The sequence below is a fragment of the Pseudorasbora parva genome, chromosome 23 (genome assembly GCF_024679245.1).
Source record: "Pseudorasbora parva isolate DD20220531a chromosome 23, ASM2467924v1, whole genome shotgun sequence".
Classification (NCBI taxonomy): domain Eukaryota; kingdom Metazoa; phylum Chordata; class Actinopteri; order Cypriniformes; family Gobionidae; genus Pseudorasbora; species Pseudorasbora parva.
This window is the reverse complement of record NC_090194.1, coordinates 15,688,092-15,699,914: the sequence shown is the minus strand read 5'-3', so window position 1 is coordinate 15,699,914 and position 11,823 is coordinate 15,688,092. Positions and strand designations below refer to the sequence as shown.

General features: G+C 38.1%; 1 protein-coding gene across 1 annotated transcript; it reads right to left on the bottom strand.

The window, feature by feature from the left end:
• Positions 1–386: 386 nt before the first annotated feature.
• LOC137061911 (protein AMBP-like) lies at positions 387–10,411 on the bottom strand. The gene is made up of 10 exons (XM_067432580.1): positions 10,258–10,411; positions 8,653–8,798; positions 8,431–8,507; positions 8,232–8,348; positions 4,789–4,890; positions 4,651–4,703; positions 3,316–3,391; positions 2,236–2,403; positions 1,894–2,070; positions 387–521 (listed from the first exon to the last, which is right to left on the bottom strand). The coding sequence occupies exons 1-10, from the start codon at positions 10,366–10,368 to the stop codon at positions 493–495; spliced, it is 1,056 nt and encodes a 351-aa protein (XP_067288681.1). The 5' UTR covers positions 10,369–10,411; the 3' UTR covers positions 387–492.
• Between the last annotated feature and the right edge of the window lie 1,412 nt (positions 10,412–11,823).

Here is an 11,823-nt window from a genome sequence, read left to right as displayed (position 1 = left end):
CTGGGGACTATGCTCAGACTATACCATTATAACAAAATACCAAACTGCCCGTATGCAGGATCAGATTCATAAGCCTGAATGTAATGCTTCAGTATTATTACAAGAACCATAAAACTGGTCACAGATCAGCAGTGAAATCAGATCAGCAGCCTGTTTCACACAAATCCAAAAGACTAAAGCTGGCAAGAAGATGGCCTTCAGTAGACAACACTGACCTCTCCTGGCCACTGGTGGGGGAAACCAGGTGCAATTGTAAGAAATTATCCAGTAAGAAGATAACAGCACACCCCAATCATTAAATAAAATAAATAAAAAATAAATAAAATCCCCAAACAGAAGCTCAGTACCTTAAACCCTACGAAATAAAAATAAAAATCACAACCAGAAAATGTATTTCTATTTATTGTGTTATTGTTGAAGTTAATGCCTGTTGGACCCATGTTGCACTTATGTTTTAAACAAAGTAATGCTCCTTTCTTATTCACAGCATTTTCAGTTCACTGTGAGAAACTCGTCATCTCCTGCAAATAAATAACAAAATGACAATCATCACAATATGAGCCCGTCCTTACAATTTTGGTAATAATATATATAATATATTAATGGCACAATATGTAGTTTTCACCGCTAGAGGTCGCCTATTCAAAACAAAAGGCGTAGTTTGATGATGACGAGATTGTCCACGAATATTGGGAGTTGTCGTCTTTACCTCACAGCTGGGGGAAAAGAATCGGGATGGGACTCCGGTAGAAATAATTTTCATGGATGAGATTATGAATGTTTCTGTTGTATGAAGTAGAGCAGGGCTGAGTGCTGAACACTGAAGCGATTGCTAATGAGAGACGAATGTACACACGGCTCGAAAGCTTTTATTATACCACAGACGACAGCTTCCGCTTCTTCTGGACAAGCGCATGTGGGGTAACGCAGTGCTGTTTTATCAAATCAGATACATTTGAGTGTTGAAAATGATGTTGTAACATCACTCTGTGCATTCTCTCCATGGCTACTATGAGACACTTAGTAAGAAGTAAAATAGATCGATATTAGTATTTTGTAAATACTCTCACCTTTGGCTTGCTCAGTTGGGGACACTAAAATTAAAATTATGATCTAAGTTATTCAACTAAATATACAAATGAAATGAATTTGTTTAATTCTTATTTAATTCTATAAACTATAATAGTGATCTGCCAACATTGTCGCTCTATGATAAATTAAAATAAGCTGATAACATCACTGTTTTCTCCATAGCGACTGTACAGCCAAATCAAATTTTGTTGCAATATTGTCCTGTTTAACACTGTGAAGCTGCTTTGAAACAATCGTAATTATAAAAGCCCTATATAAATAAAGTTGATTGATTGATATTTCAAATTAATAAATGCTGGATGGCTTGTGTTGCAAAATGGCATGCAATTATTTTTAAAACATTGTATGACGGAGAAAATGCTGTATTACTGTATTATCTGATTATGCCATGCTAGCCACTTGACAAAAGTGTGTTTTTCTCTGAGGCATGGTGAAAACATGCAGTCGTGGAAAATCAAGAAAATGAGATTCAAACAATAAGACTAAATGTGTTGAGCTGTATAACTAATTCGTTTTCGGTCTATAAATCAATCCAAACTATTTTCCCCCTGTCTAATAAAACAATATATTAAAGCGTCTTTGGTGTTACCATGGTTTCTACAAAATAAGACCGGAAATCTAGGGTAACGCGGGTATGATATTGATAGGTGACACACAGATGTGTCCGTGTCCTTGCTATTTGTCCGGATTTAAACATTCTTGAAAACATCTGGAATAACATCTAGTTTTTGGATATTTTAAAAAGAAATCTTGCACCTTTAATGAAAAAAGTGTCAATCAAGTGTATTGCATGTATCCTACCGTTTCTCAACATAACTCCGCAGTACTCCTCACACTCCTTCTGGCTGTAGAATTTGTTGCCATTGCCCTTGCAGCCTCCATATTTGAAGGACACACACTTTCCCGCAGAAGAATCGAAGGCCCACAGGTCTATGAATGCTTTACAAGGACCAACATCCATGGGCAGTCTACAGGCAGCTACAGGGACAAAATACAGTGTATATATTAGGACCACATCAGGGACAGATGAACTGTGTGCTGGGTCACTATGGGCTACTCATCTGGGCTTTAGGACCACACATACAAAAATACCGGTCTCATAAACACGCGCACACACACACACACACATATATGCAGACTCACCCTCAGTGCGACAGCTCTGCAGACACTCCTTTTCAGTCACAAAGTTGTTCTGATTCCCCAAACAGCCTCCATAGGTGAAAGTCTCACAGGTCATGATGGACGAGTTGTAATGGAAGCGCTGTAACATTCCGAAGCACGGACCGGAGTCTGGCTCGGACTTACACGCTTCTACAGACACACGACACATACATACTCCGGTCACGTTACTGTAATCAAAGCAATATCAAACTCCCTTCTTTAGTCATAATGTAATATATACAAATAACCATATTTTTCTATATGAAAGCAATGATAAATGATTTGTATCATTCTTCACTCTTCTCACATATATGAACAATGTAATATACACTACTGTTCAAAAGTTTGAGTCAGTAAGGTTTTTTGTTTTAAAGATATTAAACCTTTTATTCAGAAAGGAAGCATTAAATTGCTTAAAGATGGCAATGAAGACATTTATAAGGTTTAATATTTCGAATTCAAATAAACACTGTTCTTTTAAACTTTCCATTCATCAAAGAATCCTGAAAGAAATGTATAACAGTTTCCATAAAAATATGCAGCAGCATAAATGTTTTTTAACATTGATGATAATCAGGAATGTTTTTTGATCATCAAACCATCATATTAGAATGATTTCTGAACGATCACGTGACACTGAAGACTGATGCTGAGTGTACACTTTAAAATATATTACAAAAGAAAACTTTTTTTTACAGAATTTTGTATCAAATAAATGCAACCTTTAAAATGTTTTACTGACATCAAACTTAAACGGTAGAGTATATTTGAAACTTTAGCTGCACAATGAGAATAATTTTATGTTTTCATACTGTTTAAAACATATGTACATATGTTTTATATTTTTGAAGCCTGCCCAAAAAAAGCAAAACACATTTCCTCAACAACCAAATAATCAGGCAATTATTCAAAAAAGTATTTTAAACTGGATTTTTCACATTTTTGTTATATACATTTGTATGGCCTCAATAATTTTGTGATTACTACTGACATATTTACTATGAATCATAATGGTTTCCTTCTAAAATATTAAGGAAGCACATACGGGACACTATTACTCACCAGGTCCTTTGAACATGGGCGCATCATCACCTGATCCCTCCTCAGGGGGCACTACAACCACACTCCTCCTTGCCCTCTATTGCGAGCCAAGACAAAAGGATTATTGGTTACGCTTTAGTTTACACTTACAGTGTAGTTACTCGAGAAAGTAATGGTAATATAAGGTAACTTGGGTTAAAGGGGACATATGACACATGTAATATAAATCCCTGGTGTCCTCAGAATGTGTCTGAAATTTCAGCTTTAAAATATCCCTCAGATATGTTATTATAGCTTGTCAAATTTGCCTGTTTGGTTGTGAGCAAAAACATGCCGTTTTGTTTCTCCCTTTATATGCAAATGAGCTCCTCACGAGCTTCAGATACAACTTCAACAACAAAACGAATTTCACTCAGCTAAAATGTCAGAAATAACCAGTTGTGGAGGGTAGCCTTACATGGTTGAACCTGAGTCGGAAGAGACTCAGGAAGAGATGGCAACTTTAAGACTGCACCTGGATTCTGGACGTTTCTGAATGGTTAGTGGATACATTTAATTGTTGTGCACTTACGTTGATTCAACTCCTCGACTACCATGTATGTAAAGTAAACTATACATTTTTGTATAGGTGCTCGTGTGGGAACGCAACACGTCTGTCACCTATATTTACAGTGCATAATAAATGTGGGTTTGAATTACGTAGACACTGTTCCGGATAATTGTATAACATTTTCAAATGTAACCACGGTGTCCTCAGTGGCTGATATGTTCGTTAGTAGGCTACATTCAACAACAGAACATTTGTAATGATTTTTGGTGCAGACATTGTAATACCCTAGCTAGCTGATACAGCGAGTAAACAGAAATGGTGGTATGGGGGAAATCTAGAACAGTGTTATGAGAGATTGATAATGACTGATGGGGATTATAAAAAAGGTGGATTTTTACCATTATAGGCTGGTTGTTTACACACACTGTGGACACATATGTCCCCTATAAGGTTAGGTTTAAGGATAGTACCTAGTTATAACCCAGTTATTGTAAATGCTATAAGTAGCCTAAATAGTAGCCTACATGAGGAACAGGACTGTAGTGCTACCAGATTATTAATGAAGCTTCTATGAGTTAAACAAATAATTCAGTCAAAACTACAATTCTGTCATTATTTACTCACCCACCCACCCACACTTAGGCCTACTTACATACATCCAAAAAAGTACAGGTTTAAAACGATATGAGTGAGTAAATAATGTCAGGATTTTCATTTTTGAAATTAAGAGTAATTACTACTTGAAAATGAAAAAATCGTTGTGCTGCAAGTATTGTTTTGATATCTTGTAACGGCGAGCTCTTCACCTCGATCTGCGGCTGTGGTTGGGGTGTGGCCTGCTCGCCTGGAACACACTCCCCTGAGGCCACGGAGAAGGAGAGAAAATAATGACATAGGGTCGGAATAAAAGGAGTGTTTTGCTTAGGTTTGTGTCATAAGGATACCGTTGTTCTTTTTGATAACTATAGTGTCTTCACTCATTCCCTGTTCAGCCACCAGAGTCTTGAAGTCTTCGATGAGAGTCTGCCGCAGTTGCATGTCACGCCCTACAGGGGGGAGTATAACTAGTTCATTAATGTTAACAAGCACATATACAGGTGTTCACACACACCAGCTATGTTCAGAAATGAGAATACAAATTATTACGTAAAGAATACTGTATTCTGCCTGCTATTATTTAAAATCATAATCAGTGGCTGCATCCAAAATTGCTCTGAGTAGGTTCTTCTTCTGAATAAGTAATTACTTAATGAACATTAAAAATTTCTAAATCTTCAGCAGATACATTTTATGCCGGTCCTAAATTGTATTCATTATGGTCTTCTTATTTTTTGCTATATTGTCAAAGGCTATTAATGTTTCTGTGAAAACCTGCCCAATAATTGCAATTTTTGGAGTACCCCCTGTTGATGGCTTTTATAGGGAGCGACACACTATTGTTTTTGCTTCATTGGTAGCCAGAAGGTGTAGTGTAGTGCAGTGTAGTGACTGCAGTGTAGTGTTACACGCATACACCCTTCCTATTTTTTCTTGGTTGAAGAACTTAAAGGGTTACTTCAGCGATTAGCATATGGCTTTGTATCAGTAGAAACCCTGGAGAATATTCAAATTATTGTGCTTTCCCCCCTCATATCTCCCTGAGACGAGAGATTTATGCATTTTATTTCTGGAAAAATTCCTCCTATGATGCAAAATGACGATTTTTGCATCATAGGAGGAATGTTTGCCCAGAGGCTAAAGACTACAGCCAGCAGAGGGAGCTATTTCCGCATTTTTTGAATCTGCGCATGGGGTATGGGAGATAACACTCAGCTGGCAGGGAGAGCTCAGCTTGCAGACAGGATCATTTAAACGGAGCTATGGTGAGCAATGTAAGTCTTTTAACATCTCAAATTCATTTCTATGAAAGTTAAGCTTGCAAAGGCATGAACTGAAACGTGTGCCAGACTGAACTCCTGTGTGAATGTATGCCGCGAATGTAGTCGTGATTACCTCAGCTCTCATCACTCGTGCAGTTAGTGCTCAGGGCTGTGACACTCGCGCGGTGACTCACTCATTATATTGAACAGACACGTTCAGTTTTTAATTGTAGTGTCTTCTAACTCAGTCACAGTAATGAAGTTGGTGGTGTTGGGAATGGCCTCACAGGGCAGCGAAGCATTCTGGGAATTGTAGTCTTTCATCCCCATGGGACAAAAATACATTTTCTGTCTTTTCTCAGTCTAGAAGACACCAAATTCAAAAATAATTTCACATTTCTACTACATTGATGACCCAGTTTAAATACAGATTCATCTTCCCAGCGCTGAAGTACCCCTTTAAAGGGGGGGTGAAACACTCAGTTTCAGTCAGTGTCATGTCAATCTTGAGTACCTATAGAGTAGCATTGCATCCTGCATATCTCCGAAAAGTTTTTATTTTTTTAATAATTATATAAGAAAGATGCGCTGTTCCGAGTCTTTCCGAAAAAAGCCGAGCGGGTGGGGGCGTGTCGTGTGAGCGGAGCTAAATAATGACGTGTGCAGCAGCGCGCTGTGTGTTGAGTCGAGTGCATCCCTAACAGCGGAAAAAAACTTTATTCAAAATAAAAATATGGCTTTTAATCGGATACAGCCATACATCTATGATCCGGAATCAGACCCAGAGGCTGCAGTTGAACAGGAGCAGCAGCAAAAACGACTAGAGCAGGACGTCTATATGTGGTAAGTTACAAGTTATACACTAACTATATAATATGCTTAGCGGCTTGTGTTATTTACATATTTATACTTGAATTATATCGTCGTATTTTTGTCTTTGAAGGTGTACATGTGGGAAGTGCAGTTGTGCACGTGTGTTTGTGTGTTTACGCGTGGTTTGTGTAGACAGTAAGGTGACTAAAAGCAGTCTCACTCACCCTTCTAACGTTGGGACTGCTCCATCCTTCAGCATTAGGCGATTGGGAAAATTCGGCGTCGAGCTGGGCCTTGTTTATGAAACAGCGAACAGATATAAACATTCGCGCAACTCAGTTGCTGATCCGGAAAAGCAAATTACATCCACTGTTGCCTTAACGCGGGGTTTTTGGCGAATCTGTGCAGGACTGTCTTGGTCTGGCAACCAAAAACCCACTTTTTTGGTGACATTGTTATGTGCTATGTGTAATTGTCACCTGTCCAACATCCTACAAGCCCCGCTTTGATGGGGGTAGGCTGTTGCTTTCGCTCTCTCCCTCGCTCTCTCTCACGCGCAGGCTGTTGCTTTCGCTCTCTCCCTCGCTCTCTCTCACGCGCTTCCGGTAGAATTGTCCGTAAGGCCCATACAAGGAAATTCCGCCCCCACTAACGTCAATGGGGACGCATGATCTCAAAAAACTTGCCGAAACTTATGACTAACCGGAAGTAGTATTTTTGACAAAGAAATACTCCCATCAAACGTCCACCTTAACTTTTGAAACTTTGTCTATGTTTAGTATGGGATTCCAAGTCTTTAACAGTGTAAAAAGATCAGTATGCATGAAACAGCATTTCACCCCCCCTTTAATGTTCTTTCTACACCTAGAAAAAAAATATTAAGAGACCATTAGTCTCTGTAAACTCATATTAGAAAAATGTGTAATCCTGTCCTTTTCTTTGCTGAGACAGTACCTTAATTAGATTTGACATTTTATATTTTTTTATTAAACAGCATTTAATTCTAAGTAATGTAATTTAAACACAGTATATGAGGTCTAAACTGAGCCTGATCTTGACATTGTTATCCTTAAATATGGTCATTATGTGTCTTCCTACATGGTTGTTTAAGAAACAACTCCTACATGGTTGTTTAAGGCTACAAACTCCATCAATTTGGGTTAGAAGAACTGTTGCCAAACATATACCATGATAGAAACATAATATGGATTGCAATAATGATCATAGACTCTTAAGCATCTGCCTATTTAAATCCAAACAGCGACTTTTTTTGTCCAGGCTGTCTTTCTCCCTCTCTCTCTCTCTCTGTGTGTTTTGTGTGCGCGTGTGTGTGTTTGTGTGTGTAAACTGACTAATGTAGTATGTTAGTATCTTATTTTGTTCGAAGGGTGTCTTACCACACACTTCTTTGTCTCATACAGTTTTCATTTGCATGTTAGCATTAGCATTTAGCTAAATTCATCTTTTGTTTTCATACATTTAAAACCTGTAGTGGCAACTTTGCCTCACATTCCTCAATAACTCTTCAACTGGGGGGAATCATCAAACCATCACAAACTCCTTCTCATCATTCTCAGGGCAAGAGGTTGCGTGGGTAATAGTCCCAAAAATAACAATGTATGCCCCTATTTGTCATGCTATATTTTGAATGTAGGCTACTTGATTTGAGGCTATCATAAAATTATGGTTTCCCAAAAAGAAAAGGGTTGTTTTACCGTAGAGTTTCACAGATGTAGTTTTTTCACCGCCCGTTTTTTGTTTATACATCACCACCATTGCATACTCATTGTAGTTTGTGTGAACCACGTAGGCGTCCACATCAGCGTTCCACTCTACAGGCCGAAGGACACAAAAACAGTAGTCAGTTAACAGTAAAATGAACAGAAGGATTGACAGCTGTGGTGTTGTACCCACTCGCAACATGGTAGTTAAACCGTCCAGGTGTTTTGGTCAGCTGATATTCTCCACTGATGGACTTACAGGTCCCATGTCTGCAAAATAAACAAATAATAATGTCATACTGGGCCTCATGACACACAAACTGCTTTTGAGGGCATACAAAATAAAATAAATAGTTTCACACCAGTTAGCTGCATTGTTCACTTGGTGTAATATGCTATAGTTTGACTGTCGTACCTGAGGCCAATGCGGGTCATGCTGATGGTCTGTGTCGAGCCACTGGACTGCTGCAACTCCATTGAGCTGATGGCTGCGCTTCCCTTATGACGCTTGAGCCAAGGGCAAGTGGACGCCGTCGCAATATCATACCATTTTCCCATGAACTTCCAGAGGTGGAGTGGAGGAGGTCAGATAAGGAGAAATAAGGTAAATTAGAGCAGTGGATCTCAACCCCCCCCCCCCCTCCCCCCCACCCATGTTATAAGGTACTAACACTAAACCTCCCCCCAAACCTAACCTTAACCCATGTAGTTACCTTATACCAGTACGATTGTAGGGGTAACTACACTGTAAGTACATACTGTAAAATAAAGTGTAACCTTAACAGTTTTCATGCTTGTTTTGTCATATGGATGCTTGTTATTATCCCCCTGTTTGTGAATCACTGAATTTACTTATTACAAAAATAATTATGGAAAAACAACAAAATGATCTGCAAATTCATAACAAGAATGAAAATAAGTGTCAACCAAATGTAATGGCAACAAATTGTGGTGCAACAGGACAAAATATTGCATAATTTTTTGCATGTTATGCAAAAACCAGAGAAACATTTAATACAGATATCACCTAAAAAAGTTATCTGCTAGTTGCCTTAAAATTGAGTTCATTGAAATTAAAATTTTGAGTTAATACAATGAACATTTTTTGAGATTCGACCTTTATTGAAATATTATTAAAAGATTTTGTAAGCATATTGGGTAATTGTGTGTGTTTTATTTCTGATGACGCAGTGAAAAATGCCAAATAGTGCTATTTTCATGATTTATCAAATTTTTTATGTGGTTCAGATACAATCATATTTTGAGTTTCTTTTTATTAAATAAATTTCCTTCATTGTATCAACTCAAAATTTTACTTTCAATAAACTCAATTTTAAGGCAACCAGGTTACTTAATTTTTTAAGTTAAAGCAACAAAAATGTTTTACAGTGCACTAATGGTAGATCGAAGAATAATTATTGAAATGTGTACAAAACAAATTCACTATATAGGAAGACTTACAAAGTAATATTATAATAGGTTTTTCTTTATTAAATAGTCAAAAATAGATTTTAACTGAACATTTTACGTTAGGTTGGTCAACAGCACACGTTTTACATGTTAAAATTGTATACAATTAATATTATTAAAATAAATTATTTTGCCAACATTTTTTGTTTTATATATTTTCTCAATATTAGTTATTTTAATTGCAAAATAAAAGTATTAGTCTACAAAACCAATTTTTCAACCTATTTGTTGAATTTATTGTGTACTTTTTTGTTTTCTATACTTTCTCATAAGATATTTTATATAGTTACAATATAAACTATTGCTAAAATGCAAATAGCCTATGAAACCTTTTAAATAGAGATGTTTTTTTAAACTTATAAGAGTTCAAATTCCAAAAATCTTATAAAAATGTGTTATCAATGCATTTGTGTGTGTGTGTGTGTGTGTGTGTGTGTGTGTGTGTGTGTGTGTGTGTGTGTGTCTATATATAAATGAACAATACTGAAATATTCTAAAAGTGTACAAATTATGAAACCAGTTTCTTAATCTCCCAAGAGGAATAACTTACCTGTTTTACATCAAAGTTCTCTTGGGTCTGGAGGACGGGTTCATCGGGCAGGGGCCCAGCATGCAACAGTCCCAGGAGGGATAGCAGAAACAGCAGAACAACATACATCATTCTGTCTGTGATTCAAATGAAGTTCTGAAAGCCAAACAAGAACAACTCCATTCAAAGGACATCGACCTGCAGGCCGTGTGTGCAACACCACCCCCAAAATCAGTCCAACAAAACAAACAGAACAAAGTTCTTCTTATCAGTCTATTGACTCCAACCTGTACCTTATGTTCCCTTTTGTTTTGGCTGAAACTCAGACTAATAACTGTGGCGAGGTTGACGAGCGAAAGACGTGGGAGAAGTCAGTTATGCATACCTTCCATATTTTTAGGGGTTGATTATACAAAATAGGATGATTGCTAAGACGTAAGATACGAGACATTAAAAGTAACGGTCACGTGATGGAGCTGCGCTCAAAGTGCGTCACCTTATAAGACACCTGATTCATACGTTGTTTCCAAGTAGGCTACGTCGCCTTTTAAGACACCTGATACATACGTCGTCGCTTTACAATACGCCTGATACAGAGAATTAATTATCTTGCCTTTCTAACTCTCCTTAAACTGAAATGACTTTATTTTAAAATATAATAAATTACACAGGCCTACCCAGGCATGCATTTGGAAAGCAGAGGCTGGGCACAAAATCTTGGAGGCCCAAACTCGCACAGCTTAATTTTTTTTTTTTTTTTTAAGAAACAGTTTCCAAAAAACATTATATCCATGCTGTAATAATTTGTTTCATTTATGTAGCATTTTTTCTGAGTCCTCAAAGCGATTTACATTTGGGGGTGGGGGGGGGGGGGGGTCCTGCTCAACCTCCACCAATGTGCAGCATCCACTTGAATGATTGGTTTCCATTACCCTTCAAGTTGCGCAAATTGAAATTGCGAATTAAAAATACACCCAATGGAAACTTTCCATACGTCGGAAAAAGGTAATTTTTCTCAAGCTATTTGAAAAAAGAATTTTTCGCAAATCAGCAATGGAAATGCATTGTTTTTTCCCCATTTACATGTCACCTTATAGCCTAGAAATCTAGACGCACCCTAGCGGCAGCAAATTTAATTTGCCCGCAAGTGTCGTCTAGGAACTCTCAATACCATTCTGAGCTGTGGCCCAATCACATCGTGTATAGAGTCGGCGGGCGGGGCCATAATGACGACGGCCGGGTTGGGTTTGCGTGCTTCTAGTAAACACAGAAACTGGCGAACGGCGGCGGTCTTTCGAATCAGCTCTGACCGCGACTCTGGAAGACTTGGAGTTGAGCTTTTCTCTGAGAAAAGAACAAAGAGCGGCACTGAAGTCATTCTTAAAAAGGGAAGATGTGTTCGTAGTTGCACATCAGTGCACATGGCACCAGGACACCCTAGGCAGAAGGTCGATGATCGACTTTGTAGTCGTCTCATCTGACCTCCGGCCGTATGTCTTGGACACTCGGGTGAAGAGAGGGGCGGAGCTCTCAACCGATCACTACCTGGTGGTGAGTTGGATCCGATGGCAGGGGAGGAAGCTGGAC